The sequence below is a fragment of the Manis pentadactyla genome, chromosome 1 (assembly GCF_030020395.1).
Source record: "Manis pentadactyla isolate mManPen7 chromosome 1, mManPen7.hap1, whole genome shotgun sequence".
Taxonomy (NCBI): domain Eukaryota; kingdom Metazoa; phylum Chordata; class Mammalia; order Pholidota; family Manidae; genus Manis; species Manis pentadactyla.
The window spans coordinates 188,702,113-188,728,611 of record NC_080019.1 but is presented as its reverse complement, the minus strand read 5'-3'; the positions used below and the strand labels follow the sequence as shown (position 1 = coordinate 188,728,611).

The window sequence follows — 26,499 nt, the reverse complement described above, 5'->3', positions numbered from 1 at the left end:
AGTTGATCTCCTGGTTTTGATAATGGACTATGCGTGGGTGAGATGCATTACAGGGGAAGCTGGATGAATAGTACACAGGAACACTTGGTACTACTGGCGAAAGTTCTTGGGAGTCTTAATTGTCTACAAAACTGAAAGTGTTAAAAAATGGTTTGTACACATAGGGCATATTTCATACTGGTGCTCCAAATGGAAGTGGAATTTGAGATTATTCTTTAGCCAAGATGATCTATTTTAGAATCCCTAATTTTCTTCAGTCTCAAATATTCCTTTCTTAGCTGAGTGATAAATCTTCCAAACTTATGGAGTCCTTGTGAGCAGCAAGCTGGAGAAACTGCCGAGCTAGAACCCTTGCACCACCACCATTATGGGCACAGAACCTTGGTCAGGTTGGCCACTTAATCTGCTGAGCCTTGCTTCCCACGTGTGAAGAGAGCAGCTCCCCTTCTTTACCCACCTCCAAGGGCATCTACCAAAGAGCACAGCCTGTCGCTGGTGGCCGAAGGGGCTTAGATTTCACTCCAGGTGTTGCCCATTAGTGGCAACACAATTTTAGGCAGGTGCCAATCTGAGCATCAGCATCCTGGTGCAAAAACAGAGCTAATACCTGCAGGACAACAAGGAAGCCTTCAAAGACAGGATGAACTCCAGAGGACCTGGAGGGGGCCACACCCCTCCAGTGTGAAGGGAGCAGTGATGCCTCGAGGTCTCTCTGGTGTCCTGGTTAGGGTTTTCACTGGGGGGGGGATACCTTCCTCCTCTCATTTTAGATAAATGTCATTTTGCACTCCCCTCCCTTAAAAAAATAGTTGCTTTGGGCTAATTACAGCTTCTTTTGTGATCAATGTACAACTTACATCACACAAGCCAAGCTATAAGCTGCTCTGTTCCTCACCAGCCTTTCTCAGTGCTGCCTGACAGTGCTAAAAATTAGGAGAAAAGGACCCCAGAGGGCATCCTCCCAGAGGAAGAGAACTCTTAGAAATCCCCTGTTCCTGCCTCCTTTGATTAGACTAAGCTTTAGCATGGTGTGCAACTTGGAAGCTTCTGGATGCACCTACCCCCTTGACTTGGGAATCATTGCTCCATGGGGCCCAGTGCAACATCCCGAGACTATCAGGATGCTCTGAATTCTGTCTCTCAGGACCTCATGGAGGCTGGGCCTGTCAAAAGTCCTGGGGACAATGACCATACAGTGGAAAGTGGTCTGTAAACTGCCAGTTAATAAAAAATGAAAGGGAGTAAACACACACACATATATATATATATATATTTTTTTTTTGAGAGGGCATCTCTCATATTCATTGATCAAATGGTTGTTAACAACAATAGAATTCTGTATAGGGGAGTCAATGCACAATCATTAATCCACCCCAAGCCTAATTCTCGTCAGTCTCCAATCTTCTGAAGCATAACGAACAAGTTCTTACATGGTGAACAAATTCTTACATAGTGAATAAGTTCTCACATGGTGAACAGTACAAGGGCTAAACACATATATTTTTTAAACACAAAGTATTTTTAGAAATACAGCACTTGAGCTATCCAAAGTGGAGGGCATGTACGTAGAGAAATTCTTCCTTTGCTAAGAGCCCAAAACCACCTCCAATTTAATTATGCTGACATATATAAATATATGTTGCATGTATGAATAGAACATATATAATGTATATGATATTATATTGTCCCTACTTCTCTCTCCCTCTCAGAAGCATAATATCTCAGAACTGTTGGAGTTAAGGTTAAATCCTGCCATGGCCAAAGGCTCCACATCACTGTTTGAGGAAGGCTGTCTATCCTTTTCTTGTTCTATACACTGAATACCGGCATGTTAGCTCTCAGGGCCTCACCCCAGAATTTAGAGGAGGTGTGTGAGAGGGGAAAGAGGGGAGAGAAGAAATAGGTATTTGCTCTCAGAGTAAGAGGCTCTAAAAGGATGGTGAGGTGCCCGGCCAACATGCTCTCCTCTCTATTTCCCACCTCTTGCCTCGACTGAGAAGGTGGAGTTAACGCCACCCTTCCAGACCACTGTCCGGTGGCCACGTGCACGAAGCACCATCAGAGATGCTGCATGTGAACTAGAGGAAATGCGATTCCCATTGTTCCTTCTCCCCTCTGTGTTCTGCAGGGATGAAACAAAGCTCAGCTTTGACTCTGCATTCAGCCGGAGTCTTTGGGGGGTCATCATTATTTTTACTGGCATTACTGGTCACCATCTGATTGAATTAGTCTCCTATGAGTAATTCTAGAAAGATCTGTCAATATTGGAATATTCACTTCAATATATCTTAAGTATTTAAGACAGTATGTTGAAATGATGTCAGCTGAAGCAAAAAGGTATAATTTCATGTATGAAATATTGTCATAATGAATAAGCTGTTAGTGTTTTGAACTAGAACAATTAAGACTTTTCAAATAGTTCATCAAGCAGGGAAGTGGGTGGACAACTAATACTGATATTAAGAGTCATCAAGAAGACTTTAGGAAAAGCACATGCTTTGTGAGCTGACATATCTATAAAATTTTTTTAAAAGAGCAGAGTGAGAGATTTATATTATAATTCTACCTGGAAACAACCTGAATGCCTTTCCACTGGTGAACTGGTAAACCAATCAGAGTGGAATATTATTTACCAATAAAAAAGAGCAATCTATTGATAAATACCATGATGTATAAATAACAATCTCTTAATACAATGGTAACTCAAATATATTATACAAGTCAAAGAAGCCAGACTCCAAGGCTGTACACTATCTAATTGTATTTATATAACATTCTGGAAAAGATGAAACTATGTGAACAGAAAGCAGGTAAGTGGTTGCCAGGGGCTGGGGGCAAGGGGATGACTTCTGAGGGGCATGGGGGAACCTTATGGAGTGATGGAAATGTTCTGTAAGCTGACTGTAGTTATGGTTATGGGACTACACATGTTTAGAAAAATTCATAGAGCTGTACAACCAAAGGGTGACTTTACTGTATGTAAATTATACCTTAATAAACCTGACCCCTAAAAGAGGATTTATACCATAATTCTAATATTTATAAAACTGCTTGTTACACTAGTTTTCGTAACATTAAACAAAAAAATCCTCCAAGAGTTATATGAGCTTTACTCATCTCCACTGTGGGAGAACACATTCCTAGTTGAGAAGTCTTTGATATCCCAGAGGAGGGTGGGTTAAAAGAGAATGTCTACTTTGCCACATCAACATTTTATAAGGACGGGAAAAAAAGCCCTTCAAAACTGTGCACAATAATTCAGTTCTGAAGCAGACAAAGAATACAGTGCATATGAAGAAGAGGAAAAAGTGTTAAGGAAAAATCAGGTACTTTTCCAAACTCTTGCTCCTTCAGCGGCCTCAGTTAGTACTGTAAACTTGAGGTATCTTGACTGCAGGAGGAATCCAGCTGGAGACATTCATTGCTCAGAACGTACTGGCAGACTTTGAAAAACTACTTCATAAAAACTAGTAGCATGATTATAATTGATTTTTAAAATAAAGTTTCAGGTTTACTGATACATTTCTGAAGTTCAGTGATAACCCCTGGTGAGTACTCCTTGTAATACTCGCCTGTTCTGCCATAAGCCACGTGGGCCCCTCTAGCAGCCAGCCCACATCAGCCGCTTGGGGGGTCTGCGAGTGTGTGTGGTGGGGAGGGCAGGCTCGGGGGAGGGAGGGCCTTCTTACCTTGTATCAGAGGAAGGTAAAGGTGGTACTGATCGAGTTCTCCACTGAACACAGCAAAAGCCTGGCGCTTTAGCAGCATGGCTTTCTGCTCAAAACTTGAGAACAGTTTTAAAGAACTGCTCTGCATGTCTAAAATAAAAAAGCAAGTAAGTTCCATTACGTGAGAAAACGACAATTTGATGTGAGTGACAGGACATTCATACCAGTGTGATTCCTATCTTCCCTCGTGAAAACAAAAACCATCATCTCAATTAAGAACAGCATGTGGTTATTAGTCACATATTTATTTGTAAAAGTACTTTGATACTTAATGATAGGCTATTAGAAGATACAAAGTATAGAAAAGTAATCTTAATAAATTAGGGTAAACATGATTACTTTCAAAAGTTTTTTCTCTACTAAAAAGTTGTAGAAAAGTCTGTTGACGCACACCTGTCAGTAGATTGGAATAGGAAAGGCTCATGCATTTAGTCCTGACATATTACACACATCACATTACAGTTTGCAGCTTAGATGGCATCATAAGAGATATGAGTAGGTTCTGAAATACATGATACAAGCTGATTATGATGGCACCGGTCCTTTAAAGTGTGACTTAAGTGCAAGTAACATAGAACTTACTCATTAAATCTTTAAACATTGTTTTCTCATGAGTCAGAAGATGGTCAATAATGGACTTCCAACTGGATACCAAAAAAAGCAAAATTAATTAAACATGCAAAAGATGACAGTCTGAATAAAAACATCAAGGAAAGAACATGCCCTTTTAAGATCTATTAATTAAGAACTGCTTTCGGAGAAGAAGGAAACCAAAATAGTTTTTATATAAGGGAAAGCTAAAAAGCTTTTCCTTAACATAGGGAGTGATTAATAGGGAATAATGAATAATTGCCAGCTTCCTGTGAATGGAGACCAAGTTGTCAAGGTACTCCGCCTTTTCAGGGGTTGCCCCTAAAGACATTCACACAGGGTGATGTCCATGGATTTGTGTTGATGGAGAGAAATGGGGGTAGTGAGGACAAATGCCACTAGTTTTTAGATGCGCTCCCAGAGGAGCAACCAGATGGCAGGGTACAAGCTACGGGGCCCTAGTGGTGGCGGGGAAAACTCTCAGGCCCTACAAAAAGCTGACCGATCTCCACCCTTTACTCCTGCCATTAATAAAGACGAGTTCAGCTGAGCCAGGCGGAGTCACTGTGTGGTTGCGTCAGCCTCTGAGAAAAGGCCCAGGAAGTCCATCTCACTTCCGACCCTCAGGGGCTTTCTGCTGTGCAGAGCAGTGTCCACCCCAGCAAGGTCTGGCAGGTGGCGTGGACGCTGAGGTACGGAAGGAGGACACTGCAGTGTCACCATCGGGCCCTGTCCTCTGCATGTTGGTCCCGTGTTCCGAGATTACAGGATAAAATAGTACAAGATCAAGTCCCACTGGGACCTGTGTTATGTTCTTTAGGAATAAATAACACACTCTCCTAATTCAATCCTTCTTTTGATTTTGAAGGCACCTTTGTATTTTTGAAAGACTTCCTTCCCCGCGAACACAGTTAATGTGAGCTTGTGACAGTGGCGCTCTATGATTCGGGTGGTTGCCAGCCCAGCTCCCGCTGCAGGTAGGAGAATTAATTATGTAACCAGAACACCTTCTCCCCTGGAGGATTCAGAGCACGTTTTCATGAGGACAGCCTTTCTTACTGTGCACAACACGTGTCCATCTGGAAGAAAGCAGGGTCCAAGAATAGCTCCAGGACTTCTTTCTTCCAGGCTCGCTTCGTGTAGGCGTAACCGCTCAGAGAGCTCAGCAGCTGAGTGCCGGCTCGGAAGCTGGGGGCATTGTAGGCACTAACACGGGGTGGGAGGAGAACAGGGTCAAGGTCGAAGGCTGTGCAAGGAAAGCTACTACAACCCATTTTTCTACTTGTGGGCGGAGAGGGGGGGCACAGCGAAGTCAGCACACCTGTGGTTGCGCAAGTAGGGGAACACGTAGTAGAGCAAACGGGAGATGAGCGGCACTGCCCTCTCCTTCTCATCACTCCGGTAAACCATGTCCAGGAGGGATGCTAGAACCTAGAACAGGGTCCCAAGAAAACAGAAACCTTCTGAAGTGACAGTAGGACATTTAGTCTGCAAGGGGTCCAGACCCAACAAGAAAAGCCCTGGTGCGGCTGGATGCCAGGGCGCCTTCCTGGGTCCCCAGGGATGGGGCAGCCCACTCGGCCTGGCACCTGAGAACGGAGCGCCTTCACCAAGATTCACAATGGCAGTCACTTCCCTAAGGGGCAAGGCAGGTGTGGTTTACCTCTGCCAGGAGAGAGAGGGCTTGCACACTGTACATCGAAGGGGCTGACGCAGACACCATCGCTGAACTGGCAGCAGCAGCATCTGCTAAAAGAGTGATGATGTGCTTTAATCATGATGGATCGGTCACCTTTTATGTCCCCAAAAGCATGACATGAACGTGAGGGATGAGCCCCCACCTTTCATACTGATTATATATGGAAGTATAGGCCAGGTGTTCTTCAGCAACTAACACTATGGGTGCTTTGATCAAACAAATTAGCACCAACTCACTGTCCTCCTCCCCATTTCTATTCTCATCACCATTCTTGGAACTTCAACATCCCCTTGGACGGTCCATCTAACATCCTGGCTCTGAGCCCCTTGGCCTCTTCGAACAATCTTTTACTCTGCTCCAGCTCAGCCATCCACTGTCACCATCATACCCTGGACCTCAGCAATCTCCCAAATCCCCACAGCCAGTATTCTCCTCTGATCACATCTTACTTTTCCTGGCCCTCTGCTCTCAAGGACCTCCAATCCCTTGAGACTAACACCTCAGCGACCTACCACCTCCCCACCTGCACCCAGGCTCTATCACCTCCCTTGCGAATAGCCTTGACTCTCTTGCTTCTCTCCCTTCTGAAGCACCCATCTAGAAAAGTGCAGAGCTGCTAAACCCAGTGACGAACCTACGCAGTTCTCCACAGCTCCACATTCTGGAGAAAACCAGACCACTATGGAGCTGGTTTCACTTTATCTTGTGACCAGGAATCTCAAAAGGGACCTGTAGCCGCCAGGTAATCCTATCACTTGTGTCCCGGTTGACTACCCTTGCTCCTATTTCATTGAGAAAGTTAATATAAACAAAGGGCCCTCTCTGACTTTGGCCACTGAGTTATTAACCTAGAACATTACAGCCATGTTCTCTGCCTTGCCCCTGTTTAGATAGACTTGTTCCTGGCTCCTATCAAAGAACTGTCAATCCATTCATGATGTTAATACCGGCCCAATGGCTGCCAAGGACTTGGCTTTCTCACTGTTCTTTTATTCTTTGGTCTTGATTTCTTCCTCTCTGCTATACTGCTGCTCCATCACCATACAAACATGCTTCCACATACTCCAATTTAAAAACAAACCAAATAAAAGATACTCCTTGGTCCTTAGTTCTATTTGGTTACTGCTCCATAGACAACTAAGCTTCAAGGAGTTCACACTCACCATCTCCCTCTCCTCATCTCCCAGGTTCTTCACCTATTGTGCAAACCACGTGTTCCCGCCCCAGTGGCTTCCTCATTGTCCGACCCACTGGGTCTCTGTCCTGACCTTACTCTGCTTCTCAGCAGCCTTCCACTGTGTTACTCCTTCCTCCTTGAAACGCTCTCCTCTCCGGTTTCTGTTATTCTATGCTCTCTTGGTTTTCTCCCACTCCAGTGACCACTTCATCATTTTTTCTCCCTTCTCTTTTCCAGACATCTCAAATTTAATACTTGCAAAACCAAAGCTGACTTCCTTCCCCAAAACATTCTTGCCGTGGTCTTCTCCACCTCAGTAAATTGCTTAAGCCAAAATCCTAACTCCTTGATTGCCTTTCTTTTTAGCCCCCACACCCTGTCCATCAGCAAGTTCTGTTGACTGTATCTGAATCAGTCCACCTTGCCCATCTTCCCTGCCTCCAAGCCAACATCGTCTCTTGCCCAAACCACTACAAACTCCTTGTAAGTGGACTTCCTGTTTTGTTCTCATTCCATACAGCCCATATTGCTCACAGGAACCAAACTGTTTTCCAAAGACTAAGATCCTGTTACTGCTCTGAACATCATGGCTTCCTACAGCAAGTGGGATGAAGTCCAAGCTCCTGATCACGCTCTCTATCAAGGTCACAACCCTCAGCCCCTACTCCTACCTTATCTCTGCCAACCACTCCTGCTCCAGCCACACTGTCTTCCAGTTCTGGTCTAAGCCCACACCTGCCCTGAGGATGCATCCCCTCTGGGCACTGCCTTCCCAGGTATTTGCACAGCTGCCCCCTTACCTTTTCACTTTGCAGCACGACTGCCACTACCTTGAGGACATGCTTTATAACATCCTAACTGGCCCCCGGCCCACACCTAGTTATTCTTTATAGTGTTATCTTATTTTCCTTACAGTGCAGTACTGAAATTTTCTGGGTAATCTTCTTGTTTCTTGGGTCTTAAAAAAAAACTTTTATTCTGAAATAGTTTCAGGTTTCCAGAAGAGTTGAAAGATACTTTAATTTACTTTTTGTTCATGGTCTTCGTTCCGTCCCCACAAGAGCAGAGCCCTGCTCCTGTTTGCTGCTGTAGTGCCAGTTGGAGAACAGTGTGTGCCCACGCCAGATGCAAATTTGTACATGCAACCTCCGTATTAGCTGCATGCATCAAAACTTTAAATGGAGAAAAATATACCAGGTGAAGCCTCATTTTTTTTCATGCTTTATATAGTCAGTATTTTCTTTAAGACTACGAGAAAATACAGTTATGATCCAAACACTCAGGTTTTTGGGTTCTTGATAATTTGCTAATTAAGTCTTTTGAGAAACTCAAAAATCACCTCCATCTTTGGAATCTCATGATTTCTTTAAAAAAAGAAATCAGGTAATTTTACTATAGTATTGTCTTGAGGTTAAATTTAATCACTGTACAAAAGTGAAGCTCAATAACACTTGACAACAAAGATGCGCTGGTGGTGGGGAAACAGTTCGATCTGAACATCAGTACATACATAAAACAGAAATAACGGAGGGCAAATTAGCCAAGGAGATGCAAATACTCTCTCCCTAGAACCACAACTGTAACCATAACCACAACCTGGGAAAGCATAACTGTTGGCTTATATTAGCAAATGACAGTATATAGTTACAGCACTGTGAAATAAAGAGAAGGTGATCACCATAACTAGCGCCCTCTGAAAGATTTCTAAGGCCTAAGTATTGAAGGTTTCATTAACTCTGGGAGTCTCAAATGGCCACTCTTGAGAACTTAATTAACACCTGTTAATTAAAACCAAATTAAAAGCAAAAGATAACCTATACACTGCCTATCTGTTCTCCTTTGCTGTCTGGATTCCTACTCACTAGCATAAGATTAAGTGAGAATATTTCCTTCCCTTGGCTATCTTTTGGTGCCCAGATGGATCTGACCCTAACCTTTAACACTATATAATTTATGTAGACGGAATGTACCCCTTTTGAAATTCTGTCTTTCCTGCCCATCTCCCTGAGGATATAAAAACCTTTGTATGAATTGGACTCCTTAAAACATTTCTCCTAACTGTGAGAGTTATGTTTCTGGACTTCTAAGTCTTTGGCCATGTCAAATCAAACTCCATCTTCATTCCAAGGTGACTTGAATTTTTCGTTGACAGTATCTTCATTACAGAGTAAACAGAATTATTTTTCTTACGCAAACCACAAACCTAGCTACCCAACTAATATGGCAGAAGTAATAGGTGGTGGCCCTGCAGTCTGCTGTCCAGCGCACCATCCTTCTTCCTCCTGGGAGTGGAACCCCTTTGGGTGGCAGCCCATTTCTCCCTCCTCCAGGTAAGCCACGTGGCCCAGGAGGAGCCAGTCAGAATCTCTGCAAGACCAACTTCATCTGAGTGCCTGGTTCCTGCTATGCCTAAAGCAGGCACCAGTGCCTGGGCTTTCCACTTACATGAGCCAAAGCTTTTAGTTTTGTTGTTTTTATTTTGGGTCTAAACAGATTTGTTACTTGTCAGAGAAAAGAGCCCTGATGTCTTGACACTTCTCCCATCAGACCTTAAAAATCACAAATTTAACTCTGGTTCTGTTGCTATAACCATTGCTACTGATACTGGTGGAGGTAATAAAATATGTCAGAACCAACAGTTCTTGACCATATACTTTACCGCAGGTAGGGTGCTATGTAGTTCATGTGAGAACTTAAATGTAATTTTTTTTGCTGCTGTGTTAATAAAACTGAGACCAAGCCCGTTTTATCATCCAGTGTTGAAGAATGCTGGAGCTGGGCTTATTTTCCTGTCCCTGTGTTAAATAATACTGAGAACTGGCAAAAATAATTACTTGTTCCAAGAAATAGTTAGTCCTGAGAGACTGTAAACCAATGGAACCAGCTTATATATCAAAGCAAGCAGCGTGCTCACCATGATTCCCTTCCAGACCCTTGCCTAGTGTTGTGCCCGCCAATCCAAAGGCATCTCATCATTAATTTTGCCTGCTCCCAAGCAGCGCCCCACCTGCAAAGATCCACCACAGAGAGCTCAGCCTAGGCCCCACAACCCTGTAGGTATCCTCTCCGAACGCCCCATGTTGACACACTCCCATGGCTGCTGAATCTCTCCCTTGCTGCAGCAGGTGTGGTCACCTAAATTCATCCGATTGACAGATCAGGGGTCATCTTTAGGGCACCAGAAACTGATGTCTACACTGCTGTGCTTAATTCAGACTCCTCGAGCGTATCCATTGATCAGGGATGAGTCTCCCGTGAGAGCCTCCTGATCATTTTCTTAGGAAGCTGTAACTAATAACAGGCTGCAGTGGGCCCGGTCTGTGTGCCCCCATCATAAAACCCTCGCATCCCTGGCGATGATGCAGCACAAGGACCACTGAGAGGTGAGGGTGTGTTAGTCAGAAATGAGATACACAACGCACCTGACAAGTTTGTTGGTTTACTAAGTTTTTACCCCCACATTTCTACAAGAAAAACACACATTCTCATATTCTTTATTCCACACACCTTCTGTCACTGAGTCCACGCAAACATCTTGGGAACTTACTCTCTTGGACCCTCATCCAGGCACAGTGAGGCCTTCATCACTCAGGATGCTACCAGTGGGATCCTACTGTTTATTACACATACAACTTTTGTTAAAAAGTCAGAACAGTTTATCTTTTTTTTTGCCTTTTTATCTTAAAAAAAATTATTTTTAAATTTTGCTATCATTAATGTACAGTTACATGAACAACATTATGGTTACTAGACTCCCCTATTATCAAGTCCCCCCACATACCCCATTACAGTCACTGTCCATCAGAGTAGTGAGATGCTATAGAATCACTACTTGTCTTCTCTGTGTTGTACTGCCTTCCCTGTCAAGACAGTTTACTTTTAAGGAAAAACTTGACCCACTAGCTGGCAGCAGGCATTACTTTTTGACCCTTCCACACCTACCGCACAAATCTTCCTCAGCATCAGATTCTTCTAGAGAGATCTGAGGCTGGGCCTTCACCTCCAGGTTTCTGCTGAGCCAGCTGGTTTGTTCCAAGGAAGAGCCAGCTATGTTCCCTACAGCTTCTAGGATTTTTTGAGTAACTTCCTGAGAGTAATCAAGAGAAAGAGGAAAGGAGTTAGTTATGGGAAAGAATCTTAAGTGCCTGAAACAGCACCACGCAGTAGAAATAGAACGCAAGCCACAATTTTGAACCACACAGTTAAGTTTTTTAGGACCCACATGAAAAAGAAGGGACAAGTCCATAATGTTTAATCCAATATACACAAAATATTATCAATATGTAACCCACACAAAAATCATTAATGATATTTTGCATTTTTTTTGCACTAAGTCTTTGAAATCTGACGTGTATGTCATACTTACAGCACATTCAATTCAGAAAAGGCATATTTCAAGTGTTCAATGGCCACATGCAGCTAATAGCTACTATACTGGCCGATGTAGGCAAAGCACGGGACACATGAAGTCCTAGCTGCACACTGCATCTAGCCGATCAATTTTCTTGTTTCTTTAGGACCATGGGTTCTTGCTAGAAATGCATCTCTCAACAATATAATAAGGAACAAAATTAAATAAATGAGGTTGACACAATGAGGGTGAAGTAAGGAATCATCCATAACAGGAGTGCCATGAGTAGAGAATTTGGCCAAGTAGCTGGGATGAAGGGATGGAAACCGAGAGGGTTTCTCAAGCCGGTACCAAGTCTCACCAGCTAAGAGTGGTGGTACCTCCCTGACATCTGAGGATCCAGCCATCCTGACTCCCACCATAAGCCTAGTGGTTGAATTTAGTCATGAAGAATGGACTGAAGGGAGAGGGGCTGCCACAGGTAACAGGCCGTGGGAAGGGGCAGCCTTTGAGCTAAGCTGAGGAAATGCTGCTCGAGAGCTGGGCGGGCAGTGCCTGCACGCTAATGATGCTTTCTTCTCTACAAGGTGAGGCCAGGGGAGGCACCTGGGTCCCCTGATTATGCTTCACTACACTTCATACAGGACTCCAGTGGTTCCGAACAGGGAAAGGGATAATAGCTCTTTCACAAAATCCAGGGATCATAATGATTAGCAGAAATATGGCCAAAGCCATAAACTCACACACCCCAGTTTAAACTGACACCTTGGACTCAAAAAGCCCCTTGCTCAGTGATTATAATGGCTGCAAAATACTGACTTTCTAACTCCACCATTACTTCTATTTATCAGTTAGCATTCTACTCTAAGAAGATTTTCCTTCTCCTGTGGGTGATTTTCACTTTTATTTTTCACTATTTTCTAAATTTCTTCTGAGTATATATTGCTTTAATAAGGGGGGAAAGAAAGGTTTCAAGGAAAGGAATCCATGGGTGAAGACAGATTTGTCCTTCCAGCTATGCTGGAGAGTAAGCTCCGGAGGAGTCAGAGGGCATCTGTGAATTCCACAGAGGATCGCTCAAGCCCGATGCAAGAACCTTCACCAGGGGATGCCGGCCCAAGTCTACAAGCCCTCCGGAGACAGTAAGAGGAAGTCAGACGCCAGAACAAATGCAAATCTGAGATCCAATCTGCCCAATGCTTACTATCTCCAACGGTACCTGCTGAAGATGGACAGTGCTCCTGGAACAGTGACAACCCACTAAACTTATTCACACACAGACCTGCAGGTCTTTTTGGTCCTTCTTGCTTTCCAGGTTGGGAGTTCGTGTCACAAAGTCATTCAGCATGCTGTTGAGAGACAAGCAGCTTTAGGCTAAGAAGGCTGCAGACATAAAATATGTTCCAGTAATAAAATATGATAGCATGAATGCTGTGACGTGATACCTGAGGAGCAGAAAATACCCAGGGGGAGCCAGATTGAGCGGCACAGACTCCTTTAGCACACTCAGCAACGAAGGGAAGTTCTCTTGCAAGGCTGTTACTGGGAGCCTGTTTTTTAAAAACAGGAAAAAATACCCAACTATGAGTAAGTCATAACAAAATGTTTACTTATGAACACATTTTAAATCCAAGGTGTTGTAGAGCAGAGGGAAGATGGCAAAACTGACTGACCTGTTTGTTCTTTTTTAAATTACATTATACACAAGCTAAATTTTGGTATTCTGGCAGGAATGTGGAGTTTTCAGACCTGAAACCCAGCTTCTGACAGTTCAGATGCTCCTGGTTTCCTAATCTACAAAATAAAAGCCTTGAACTAGAGGACTGTCTTTGATCTCTCGGGGCCTGTCTAGCTCTAATTTGGCTTCCCCAGCGCTGCTGGAATCATGCAATCAGTCGTCAAAGGTTGCAAAGTGTTAGGTCAGGGGTCACCCACCAGGAAGCTGAACCTCAGTAGCTCTCCAGTCAAACCTCATGAGGAATGAGGAGGACTTGGGATTGCTGCTAAACAGCCAGGTCATGCAGCACAAATTGCTGCAGCTCAACCATAGCCAGAAGGTCCCAGGTTCAAGTCCTGATCCTGGACTTACTGCCTCCTGAGTGACCTTAGCAGTGACTCCTCTGCAAAAGGATCATGATAGAAATCTAAACTGCAGCTGCTGGGAAAGCTCAGCTATCACTCAGATGACTATAATAGACGCTTGCTAGTGTTACAGTACATATTAGCTATGTGAACATGAATAAAGGGAAACCTCACTAAAGTGGAGTCAAAAGGCTAGAAGGGGAGTCATACCACTCTCCTCAATTATAGGAAGGAATCATCGATTATAGGCCCCAGTAGGGAAAGATGTACATTGCACCTCCTACAAGAAGTTGGCTACCCTGCAACTCAGCCAGCGAGGAACTGTCATTACCCTGAACTCTTGCTTTTCTCCAAAGGACTATGTTCAAAACAACTCCTCCTTCTCCATAAAATAAAGTTCCTCTCCTTTGTGTGTGGGACTTGCTTATTGTCTTGCCAATAGGTTTCAGCCCCAGGCAAGTTCACTATGGAGTCAGTGAGACCAAGGGATGACAATGGAACGTTTTTGGGGTAAAATGGTTTCTACCTGGCTTTGTTCTCCCGGGATAGGTCAAGCACTAGAATTGCGTCTGCATCCAACAGTCTGCAGGTCTGTAATCCTCCTTGTCTCTGCCTCTGCCCAGAGCCCTGCGCAGAGCTCTTTATATAGTGACTCAGTCAATAATAGCTGATTGCCTACGGGTGTGGAAGCAGCAGCCTAGCAGGTCAGTTACATCATCAAGTAGTTTAGGTTCAGGGTGAGGATCCTGGCTATATGAAGTTTAGTTTTCACCACACCTATGGTTTTGCCTTAGCTTGCATGTCCCAAATTGCAATTCTCTGATATTCCCAAGTAAACCCTTTTTGCTGGTAAAACAACTAACTTTTATTTCTAAGGCTAACAGCTTTATGGAGGAGAGACATGACCAGTGCATCTTTAATTCCTGTGGGAAGAACTGCAATGATGTGGGTGAAGGGTGAAAGGCTGGTCTGAACCTAACCCCAGACCTAGTGACTCCTGGGATGATGACACTCTGTTACCTTCCTGCAACTTCAGGATGGGTGTCCGAATAGCCATGGAAAGTGAACTGTGTTAACCAAGGAGCTTGCAGCTGGGTGTCAGATTTACTCATTGTGAAACTCTTGGTAGACACATGAGGATGTCAAGACTTTCTTGAGAAGAGCTCTATTACTTCACCCTCATTACCACAACACAGATGGCCCAGTGGAGGGGTCTGGGAACCACACCACTGTTAAGATCTGATCCAGTAAAGCTTACTTTCATCCGTGGAGCAATGCCTGGGGAACCTGCTTCCATATGTTTGAGCAGAAACTGCTGAGTATGGTCATGAAGCTCAGTAAACCCAGGCAGAAGCCACATGAGAAGGGACCAAGGCTGTACCAAAAATCATCATTTCTCCTTTTTCTCAAAGAGGTCTTTTAACACATTCCTTTTTTTTATATCAATTTAATGCAAACTTTTTTTTTTTAAGTTAACCAAGCCCACATAAAACTTTGCTGACTAATGTGTTCAACCTACAGCATGATTTTTTTTTAAATTGAAGTATTGGTGATATACAATCTTACGTTGGTTTCAAATGTACAAGACAGTGGTTCAACAGTTAACCATCTTATTAAATCCTCACCCCCTCTAGTGTGGTTACCATCTATCAATGTAGAAAGATGTTACAGAATCACTGACTGTATTTTCCATGCTCTACTACCAACCCTGTGACCAACTTGTACTGTGATTGTGAATTATTGTACAGCATGCAGATTTTAAAACATCAGACTGGATATCTGGAGAAGGAAAAGTAAGATCATCAGGGCATTTCCACGCCTGGAAAAGAAATTCGGACACCTTATTTTCAGAACTAAGGCTTCGGACACCTTATTTTCAGAACTAAGGCTGTCCAGGATTCAAGAAATCTGATCAGAGGTTTTTCTTATAACCATTGTAACATCACTTACAATTGCAAAGTGTGTTTGAGGAGGCTGGCTTACCTCTGGATGAAAGCATAGCAAAACTGCAACACAGGGATGTCCACGAGGGGCGCTTTCTGAAAATTAAAGCAAAACCAGTTACTCCAAACTGGAAGGAAGTTAAGGCTAAAAAACAATTCAAATATGAAATGAAACAGACTCTTAATTCTAACAAAGGTTTTTAGCCAGTGTCTCTCAAATGTAAAAACAGAAGAGGAAGTCTCCCGCAGCGTGGCATACACAAATGTATTCTATGAGGTCCCCAAACATCAGTGCCTCTTACCAGACATCCAGAGTGATTCCCTTTGTGTCCACCTACTTCCCATTCCAGGCTTTTAGCAAATATCCTGGAAAAATGTGGCTTCTAACTGAACCTCCCCAAACAAAAGTTGGTGGCCAATGTTGACCCTTAGGAATGCATGACACTAGCCTCAGACAAGAGACAATAAAGAATTCTAATTCTTTGCTCAAGGAATTCCTTCAAATTCAGCCCAGATAATTTCCCTAAATCCCAAGTGGCTGCAATTACTTGGAAACTGGTTTTCCAAGCACATATTTCCCCCTCCTTGTTTGAAAATGTCATTTGTAGAAGTTATCGAAGTTGAGCTAATTAACTACAAAACGTAATTTTGTAATTCCAACAGCCAAACACCAGCCAGCCAAATAAGATCTAAGTTTTTTTTAGCCCAAGAGTTGCAGATATTTGTAGACATTCAAGTAACATGCAGGAAAATGGAGGCCTGCTCTGTGTATAAAGCTGTGGCAGAGCCTCTGACCAAGGGCAGCTTCCTGCATGTGGCCTTGCTGCTCTGCTCTTACAGGACCATGCTCAACATGTAAGCTCAATTTTTTGACCCTGGACACCTGCTCAGTTTTAAATGCAAATCCACCCGGGGTCTGCCAGCCCCTGCATCCCCGCTCCTCTCTGCAGAGCTAAATGCTTTAATAATCACTCGTGGGTGAAAGGCAGCGAGACCACAGGCCTTCTGGAGGAGACCCAGGAGCCCACATGCATTTGACAACCAATTCCTTCAAGCACTCTCCCGGTGTTAATCTTTAGGCTGGCTTATCTTCTTTCCCAACCAGAACACCGGTTCATGGAGGGCAGGAACAGTTTCACTAAGGACTCCACACCACTGACGTGGGCTGAAGGAGGGGATGGGCCCCGAGTGTAACTGGGTAGGGAGCCACCAGCAGGACATTCCTGCAGAGGGCTACCCTGTGCCACGTGCAAGGTGCCCTTTTGGAGGAGGAGCCCCAAATGGAGGGCTCTGCTCCAAGGCAGGCAAAGCTGGGAAAACTGGTAAAGATATCCCTGGTTGATTTTCTCACTATGGGGTGAAGAATAGCTGGAAACATTTCTAATTCCAAGTTTGAGCTTTTGTTCATCATTCCAGGTGTGATGACTTTAAAGAGACCCGAACAAACACTAGCGTGGTTTCTAGCAGCCCAAGGCTATGTCCCTCAGATGATGACCCAGCTCCCTTAAAATGCCTGCCTGCGAAAGCTCAAGGCTGCCAAAGCGATAGGCTCTTTCTAACCCAATACCCGATAGGCCCCCTGACCTCCCTTCTCAGATTTATTAAGAAAGGTATGTAGTTACAAATCCTTCCTTTGTCCTTTTGAGATGTATATGCATCTTCCACAACCCAGGAGCTTCTTTTTCAGAGACCTGGGGGCCACCCCTTTGAAATATCATCATCAAGGACGACAGGGCCTGTCTCCTAGTCTTCCTGGGAGTGTAGGCGCCTACGCCCCACAGGTACCAGTTAGCAGACCCAGATGGCCTAGTCACATCACCCAAGCCCCTTTCCCATTTTGCCCTGATTTCGCTGGACCCCCTGCTTGTTCACCCTTGCTTCTCCCTCAAAGGACCAGTTAAAATACTGGTTACTTCTGTACTACTCAGATTTGAGCTCAGCTCTCTCTTCTACCATGGGAGTTACTGAACAAAACTGGTAAGAGCATCTACATCCTACAACTCTGGGAATTCCTAGAGGCTCTTGAGACCTCTGTTTCCCTTCCAAATGCCACCTCCAAGATGTGGAGTTGCAAGCATGCCACACATTCATTTGGAGGGTCCCCAGGCCCCTGACCTCATCCCCTCGGATCTGCGGCGGCCTCTTTACCACCTCCTTCACCAGTTGCAGTATTGTGTCTGTCTGCAGGGAGCTGAGCGCACACATCAGATCGACAAGGGTTAGCTGGGATGCACTTGCTACTGGAACAATCTGCAAGAAAAAAGTAATTCCTTTAAAGCTTACAGAGAGAAAGCAAAAATAGGAACAATGCTCAGAAAGTATTCTGTAAGAGTTGCCCCTAGAGAAAGAGATCTGTTTTAACCTTTTAAACAAATACTTAAATGATAACTGAGTAAAGGGCTCTTTACCCTTATTGGCAGGAATAAGGGGAGCCGAGCATTTGGCCACAGTAACGTAATGAGTATCTGATATGAATTAGGAATAAAAGGTGCAGTTGACGATGGGTAGTAACATAAGTTACATTCAAGCTTAGAAAGTATTTTAGAAACAGACACACTTCATTTGAAGGATACAGTTTTGCATGGAGAGATGGTCCCGAAAGTATGAGGATGGTAAAAAAAATAGAGTAATCTGGCTCATGTCAGCTGGCCCAACCAGGCAGGGGTCCCACAGGGGCAATGAGCCATTCCTTAACGTGGGTGGGAAGCTCATGGTGGGGTTTTTATTCTTTGAAATATACATGTCACATATATTTTTGTACATATGCTGTTAGATATAAGATTAAAAAGGTTAAAGTGAAGTATTGTATTTTCATTATAGAGAGATCAGGAAACAAGTCTGGGGTGGCCTCTGTCCCCCACCCATCCAACACACAATTCTAGCTATACTAAGACACATGCATTTAAAACAGTGAAACTGCTTCAGTGGCTTCCTATGTTGGCTTCCGAGGTCACCTCTGATCACACATGACTTTGGTGTTTTTGGCAGAGTAGGTTTAACTTCAACTCTTTCAGACTTTACCTTCACCTTGCCATGATGTTTAACCTTTCTGTTCCACACGGCGGCAACAGCAGCTGTTAGCTGAGCACCATGGTGGGCCGTCAAGGGGTTCAAGAAGTCTAGAATTTTTTGTCGTAAGGTCTAGAAAATGGAAAAAAAGAAGTGTGTGGCAGAGCAGTGCGGCGCTGTCACACAGTGTACACTTCACCGCCTCTGCCTGTAAACACAGGGAGCAGGCGCTCATGGCCTCGGGCCCGGGAAGAGGGGGAGCTGGCCCCCTCTTGGAAGACTTGGATGTGGGAGGGCGTGTGAGATGGAGGGGGCAGCCAGCTGGGCAGGAGGGCCCCTGGTGATGAGGAGTACCCCCGCTGAGCAGCCGTGAGCAGGCAGGGGCTGGAAGGCGGCACCCAGCGCTCTGCAGAGACTAAGCCTTCGAGCTGGCACTGTTCTGTCCCGAAATCCTCCAGCCGGTTTGTCTCAGTCAGCTCAGGAAGGGTTTTATTCATTAGGAAAGATTTTTTCAATTTCCAGAAATAAGTACCATTTGACCAATTTTACTATTTAGTAACATGGCCCCAGACATCATTCACCACTCTCTCTTTTGCTACATGTAGATTTTTCTCCATTCCTGAAACCTGCTGATGGGCAACTTCCTCAGTAAATCCTGTGGGTCTCCCAGCCTCTGACACCCCTTCCCTGGTCAAGTCCTCTAAACCTGGCGTCTCAGCTCAGACACTCTGCCTAGGGAAGGCCTCCCTTCAACCCCCAGACCGGGCCAGGTTCCTGGGTCACATGCTCAGAATGCCCTGTGTTTATTTGTAGCATTTCACATCACTATTTCTAAACTGCCAGTTAATGTCTGTGTCTGCCATGAAGGCGAGGATCTCCTCTATCTTGTCCACAGTGTATAAACAGGGCCGGAAACATGGCAGCAGGCATGCAACTTATCTATTGAATGACCGAACTGACTGGGGGCTTACTATGTCCCTACCCCCTGTTCAGTGTCCCGTTAGATAAAATGGAGCGTGGGACGGAGATGCCTCCCCATTCTGCCATGGCTTCTAATTAAGAGAAAGAGAGCCTACCGAGGGTCCCAGCCCAAGGTCTTGGGTCCTACAGGGAAGGCTTAGTGTTAAGTGCTCAATAAATGCTAGGCATTATCAAAATTAATCTTTCCATCAGATACCACGAGGTAGCATACTGATAACAGACTCACTTCACAGATGAGGAAACTGAGATGCAAAGAGTTAGGAGCCTGTGGGTTTTCTGAACCTTTTTCAGAGCACAGCTAGGCTTAATTTAAGCAGGTTCCCTTGACAGCTTGAAATACAAATTACCCTTGGAGGGTACCCTGGAACCCACAGAATATTCTGGAGGCCACCCGTGCATCACAGTACCTAAAAGACTGCTAGGGCCAAACCTCAGCACAGCTGCCATGCAATCGAGTGCAAAGCACTCACTCTCTCCATGCCCCAAAATACTCACCTGGAATCTGGGAATAATAGTAGTACCTACTTCATAGGTGAGGATTAAAGATGCAATAAAGAGCGCTCTGGCCCACGCCAGGCATCAGGCTTCCACCCAAGGTTAATGAACTGGTCCAGGGCACCACAGGGTGGGGTGACTTAGGCAGTCTGGGCACCCCAGGCTCTGAACCCTCAGCTCTGCTGGGGCTGACAGAAGCTTGTGTAAACCCTGCGGACGGCCCAGGCACTGGGGGTGCTCGGCCAACACACCATGTGGCCAGGTGATTCTGGGCCCCCAGATATGGATGGCAATTAGAGCCTGAGTCTGGATGCTTCCAAGACAGAGACAGTCAGAACGAAGGGAGTGTGGACTAGAAATGTTCAGGGTTTAATGAAAAACTCAAGGACACCAACATTCCACCTTGACGTGGCTGTGTGTTTAAAGGCAGAACATAAGAGAGAAGCTGTCTTCAAAGTGCTTAGGAGAAGCGGGTGAGGACCTTGGACCCCCAGAGACTATTTGAGTTTAAAAGTAAAAAGGGCAAAGGGAAAAAAGTAGGCTGAAAACCACTCATAGAGCCTTTCTTTTCATGAATAGGGAAGGGATTCTAATAAACAAACTGAAAATTTCTACTTCCAACTTATACGTAACTTGGGTTTCACTGAGCGTGTTATGTTAGATTACTTCTGTATATATCCCTCCATATATTTGTTTTTGGTGGGACAATATAAGACAAAGGAAACAATGAAACCACAGAGGGAGGTCTCTCACTTTGGTGGTTTTAAAGTAAACGGAAGAGGATCCCTTTGTGACTCCAAGGAGATTGACTGGTCTCTTTTGAGTCTCCTCCTTTCTGAGAACATTCCAGAGAAGGGCCACGGTGTTAACAATTCGAGGCAACTCTTCCAGAATGGCATTCCTGGCATTTTTCAGATTGGTAGGATCACTCACAACAGTGGTCTAAAAATGAAAACAAACACATGAGACTCGCCGTGTGTGTGGCACCATTTCCCTTCCCAGGAGGACAGGGTGATCATGTACAATGTCTGGGCTGTCGCACTCTCCTGAGCAAGCCCTATTTGTGCCAGTCTGGAAGCAAGATGCTTCCCTGTGCATTTAAACCCCTGGCTCTCTTTCAAAGAGGGACGTCTGTGCTTTTGAGGTTCCACATTACAAACTCAATCAAACAAGGCTGCATTCTAAAATCTAATCCCAGATAGCGTAGGACAACTAATAGCTAAAATGTCTTCAAATGCAGATTTCACAAACACTATGAGGTCAAGTAAAAACTAAATGGGAAAAACATGACATTTTGTCCTCTTTGGTTGCTGATGAAGCAGTGGGCAGAGCACAAGGAGAGCCAGAAAACAAAACCACATCTGCATTACTCACATACCGTCATTTGCATGCACATTTGCATTACCTGCATGCATATATTTGCATACATATTTGCATTACTTACATACACACATTTCTTACTTGAAAAGTCATAACCCAGTGAAGATAAAACAGTGAGAAAATTGCCTCGAACTCAGGAAATAAATCATTTACCTTTTTATTTTGGTTGGATTGTTCCAAAAGACAAAAATGACTAATAGTTGTTAGACCTTCCAAAAGAGTGAGTGGATAATCCGGAGAAATGTTTTCCCTCTTGGAGGTTATGCTTTGGTGAAGAAACAAGAAGTCGGGTTTTGAGAATTTTTAAGAATAAGGCCAGAAAGGTTTTTAATCTTACCTTTAAACATAGAAACCAGAGAGCTACCACTATCTAAATAAATGGGGCCTTCATAATGGAATAGTGTTACAATACAATGGGCATCTTCTGTGCTATTTTATACTCATATAGTCACTTTGGAACAATGATTTTAGACATTTCAGAATTTCTGTAAAGGTGATTCATGTTTTTATTTCTGTTTTGCAAAATAACAGAGAGTGACTGACTTGTCCTATAACACTGAGCTAGCCTGGTACTGGTGAGGAATTAAAAATGAAGGATGAGAGCAGTTAGCTTGTTATCCCTCTTGACAACGCTAACTAGGCTTCTGATTAGGTTGAAATTATCCTCCAGCTGGCTTCTACAGCAAATCAGCCCTTTAAAAAAAACTCTCATTAAAGCAATAATAATGCATCAAAGAGTTCGCCATACCTGACAGAGAGCTTCACAGATTCGCTTTCATACTGTTTGACCAACTCATCCAAATTTTTGCAAATCTGGACAATGAAGGGTGTCACCGTCCATCCCAGGGACTTTCCAAAGTATGGCAAGGAATGGGTGACCAAGCTCACCCAGGCTGGGTGCATGCCATAGCCGTAGGCTGGCTTCAGGCCTCTCACCACAGCGGACACCAGGAGCCCCTGGGAGGTGAGGGGGTGGGGCTGCACGTACTGCATAGCACTGATGGCCTGCTGGAAGTTAAGGGACCTCTGCCACTCCCGGGACAGGTCTGGCTGGTGTTCAGCCTCCTCGTGGACCTGGCCCAAGTGATGTTCTAAGACAATAAGCACCTGCAGGAGCTTCAGCAGTTCAATCTGCAGAGGGTGCTCATTCCAGATCTGATCCTGGCCCAAGTTGATGAGACTCTCCTCAAAGAGGCTGTCCTCCTGCAGGGCCCGGCCTCGCTCAGCAGTGGCCAGCCCATAGCGCTTCTGGCTCGTATGCATGGATGCCACCAGGGAAAGCAGCACCAGCTCCTGGACTTTGCACTTCTCTAGTAAGCTGTGGATGAACTCCACGTTCTTCCCCTCGGCAGCCTTGGCCAACGACACTAGCTGCGTCATTATTCGGATCAAAACCTCCACGCTTTTGACCTGCACATCCCGGTTGCCAAGGATGTCTCGGTGGGAGACCTTTAAGTAACATGGGTAATAGCTGCGCAGGAAGCTCAGGCACAGGTATGTGAGGAGCTCAATGAGCAGGGGGTGAGGGCACACGTTGGGGGACTGAGTCTGGAGTTTTCCGTAGAAACTTTGGCCAACGAGGGCCTCCTGGTGGCGAGCAAGGAGGTTGGAGATGAGGTTGAGGTGCGCAGTGGAGCTGGTGTCCATGCTGGTCCTGGCCACGGCCTCGATAAATTCCTTGGGGTTGGTCTTGAGCACAGCCTCTAGCACCGAGAAGGCATAAAGAACTCGCCGGGAGTCGTAGGGCTGCAGGTAGAGCAGAATGTGCTTAAACAAGGCCTCGATCATCTCCTGCCTCTCCCGCTGCTGCCTCAGCAGCCTGGACGTGGTGAGGGCCTGGAGCTCCAGGTCGGCCTCCTCGTCACTGGAGAGCGACTCTGATGCCTGGGTCTTGTCCGAGTCCACACGCGCCAGGCTTAACTGGGCACTGGACTGGAAGTTTTCCGCCTGGCAGGCTGCGTGCTTAGGGTGCGGCCTGCCACCTGTGCGGAGGGGTGCACAGCAGTTCTCTTCGTTGCTCAGCTCCTGCGGGTCATGGGAGGGTGAGGAAAAGGGGGACGTGGTCTCACTGTCTGTGTGGGCAGAGCTCGTGTCTGCAGAGTCGGTGTGCTCACTGCTGTCAAGGGCACCGCTGGCCATCCTGTTGGGAAGGTCCACGTAGTAGGGAAGGTCGTCCTTGCTCAGCTCGCTTCTTAGCGGGCACTTCTCTGGTTCCTTCTCCACCTCGGCCCAAATGGCCTCTCGGTCCACAGTGGCAAACTGGCTCAGAGGCATGCTTTCTTCAGAGCTGCCCTCCGGAGGCTCAGGCACTCCACATGCCTCTTGGAAAGAGGTTTTCTTCCTGTGAAACCAACGATGCAAGTCTTCTGAAAAATACAAAATGACAAACGGCTTCAGAATAGCTGGGTTAGCTATGATAAGATGGTTCTAGAGTGATCTTAAAGCCAGACAGAAAGACCCATGTTAATAAAACCCCTCCATGAAATGTCAACACTAGAGTCCAGATTATATTATGGGCAAAAGGTAGACAAGTGAACAGGGCTTTTAGGTACACTGTCATAGAAATATGAATATCACAACTTTTGTGGGGAAGGCGATTAAAAAAAATGCATATTACTTTGCCCCAGGAGTTTCCTTTCAAGAAACGTATCCTACAGAAATGTCAGCAAGTTTTTCAAAGCTATAAGGGTATTCATTGGAATGGCACGTGTAAAGACAAAACAGTCCACCAACATCGATGTAAGAGACTGAGCAAAAAAATTATGGCCTGTGCATGCAATAGGCTACTGTTCAGGTTTATAAAAGATTCACCTATATGTTGTGATATGAAGCCCTGTGAAGGACATGTTAAGAAAAGAAATCACACTGTAGAGAATGAGCCTGTTTAGGGGAGACCATCTGTACATAATACGCAGCCATGAAAAAGCCCGGAAGAGTATCTACAAACCACTAATAGGAGCTGGTGCCCTCAACTAACGCTGTAAGAGGCTTCCACTTGCACTTTCACTTCATTATTCCCATTTTATAATAAGCATGTTAGTCCTTCTGTAATCAGAAACTGCGCAATACTTCAAAAGATTCAGGTCTCTTTAAAAAAGAGCAAAAGCCAGAAGCCTTTGGTATTGCCAAACATCTTTAAGATGCAGCCTTCTGCCAGTCTCTTCCATGAACACTAAGTGAGATTAGCAAAGGAGGAAGAATAAGATATTAGAAACAGATGACCTGCCTCGTGTGCACAGTAATATTATAGAAATACACTTCCATATTACAGAGACAGGGTGGGGGTTGGCACTATACTTCTAGTTGTTTCCGGGGAAAGAACAGAGCAGAAAAAAGGTGCTTATTAGGAGCTAGCTAGAAAACACTGATTAGAAGCAGCAGCAGAAAGTGCTGTGAAACTTTAAAACCCGATCAACCATGGAGTGAGAAATTTCTTCTGAAAAGAAACAGAGGAATATGAAAGAAGTTAGCCACCATAAATGACAGCCAGACTTTCAAGAAGGTGCTTGATTTGTGCTTCTTCGAATTTTACTTTCTTACAATGTGGAATAAGCCTCCTCTTTGAGAAGGCACCCAGCTTTCCTTCCTAAAGGAAAGCTACAGGTTGCAGCTTGAGGCAAAAAAACCTTGTAATGGGTGGAAGCCATCGCAGAAATCTTTGCTGATTTAAGTATTAGGCTGTTTTTCTCTGTAAGACAAACAGAATATCTACAACTCTGTGAGCTAAACTAACTCAAAGCTTGTAAAACCATCGCTTACAGAACTGCAGTATATTTTATTAAATCTGTTAAAAATGCCTCTGGAAATTCTCAGAACTCAAAAGGTTATTTCTTCAGCTTTTCTGATTCTATGTTAACAGAATTTTACAACTTGGAAAGAACCTTAGAGTGAAGACAGAGAAGAAACCACTTATCTTGTCATTAAACTTCACAAATAAATGTTATTTTTACAGATAAAGTACAACTGACCAAATCACATGTAAATTTCGACATTCTCAGTCATACCTGGAAGCAACCTAAACTGTCCCACCCCAGGCCCAGGCAGGACTCCAGAGAGCAGTGCTGACCTCGCCCACCAGAACCACATCACACAGACATTAAACTGCGAGTCATCTTTCATCGTTAAGGTGCTGACTTTGGGGACGCTTGGCTAGGTGTCTTATTCTCTTTCCCTACCTTAAATGCACTTGAATTGTTTTTTCTAGCAAGAATCAAGAATCAGCTGCTTTTATTGGAACATGCATAACTAGAATGTTTCTTTTCTTAAAAAAAAAAAAAACCTCTGAATTTCCTGTGAAAACAACAAACCCACTCTCTCGCATGTCTAAGTGCTGGTTCACCTGATGCTTAAATCCGAAAAGTCCCCACAACTCACAAAGTGGCCTCTCACCATTTCAGTCTAGCATAACCATGAAGTGGGTCTAAGTGCCTTAACTATAGCAACGGGCAGCTGGTGACCAAATGCCCCTTCCTGCCTCCCAGGCTCAGGGATCCTGGGACACACAGCTGCCTGGCCACCCTATGCGGCATGGTCACCTGCTGAGTTCTCCTGCTTCAGGCAGTGAACGGAGGTCCTCTGGGTTCTGGGCTGGAGCAGCAGCAGGAGCACGGGTTCCAGGATGCGTGCTACGTCGCCGAGGGACAGCGCCCGCACCAGCCAGCCCTGGGCTGCTGCACTGATGGCACCGTCCGTGCAGGCCAGGCTGTCCAGCACGACGAACAAGGGCCTGTGGGCGAGAGGCAGTGTTTAGTGCCTCTGTGCACCAGGATGCACTCAGGGAGCCTCACCCAAGGTGGGCCTGTAGACACAGGCAGACAAGGACATGGGATTTCAACCTTGGTTTTGGGCTAGAACGACTGGGGGAGCTTTTAAAATCCTGATGTCCAGGCCTTGGCCCAAATTGGTTTAATCCAACTGTGGGGGTGGGTCCCAGGCATTTGAATCAGCTCAAGTCTCTCTGGGCCTGTGTGCTTGGCCCTATACCTAGAGTTTTGGAAACATTTGTGAAAAAGACAACATGGCATAGACTGTACTGCAGTTAAGATTCATATTGTAAGCATACG

General features: G+C 45.0%; 1 protein-coding gene across 4 annotated transcripts in view; it reads right to left on the bottom strand.

Moving 5' to 3' along the window:
- DOP1B (DOP1 leucine zipper like protein B) overlaps positions 1–26,499 on the bottom strand; it is a 98,559-nt gene that overhangs the window by 16,329 nt on the left and 55,731 nt on the right. For 3 of the 4 annotated variants that reach the window (XR_005027491.2, XM_036899316.2, XM_036899311.2), the window contains exons 18-32: positions 25,972–26,162; positions 22,185–23,802; positions 21,590–21,701; positions 20,810–20,998; positions 18,593–18,712; positions 17,687–17,821; positions 15,612–15,667; positions 12,992–13,096; positions 12,829–12,895; positions 11,138–11,282; positions 5,983–6,068; positions 5,641–5,750; positions 5,379–5,525; positions 4,311–4,372; positions 3,690–3,818 (exon numbers count right to left, since the gene is read on the bottom strand). Coding sequence is in view for 3 of the 4 variants with exons in the window: in XM_036899316.2 (XP_036755211.2) it covers positions 3,690–3,818; positions 4,311–4,372; positions 5,379–5,525; positions 5,641–5,750; positions 5,983–6,068; positions 11,138–11,282; positions 12,829–12,895; positions 12,992–13,096; positions 15,612–15,667; positions 17,687–17,821; positions 18,593–18,712; positions 20,810–20,998; positions 21,590–21,701; positions 22,185–23,802; positions 25,972–26,162 (3,272 nt within the window). In the remaining variant the exon portion in view is untranslated. The remainder of the gene's footprint in view (positions 1–3,689; positions 3,819–4,310; positions 4,373–5,378; positions 5,526–5,640; positions 5,751–5,982; positions 6,069–11,137; positions 11,283–12,828; positions 12,896–12,991; positions 13,097–15,611; positions 15,668–17,686; positions 17,822–18,592; positions 18,713–20,809; positions 20,999–21,589; positions 21,702–22,184; positions 23,803–25,971; positions 26,163–26,499) is intronic. The other variant, XM_036899312.2, reaches the window with a different exon arrangement.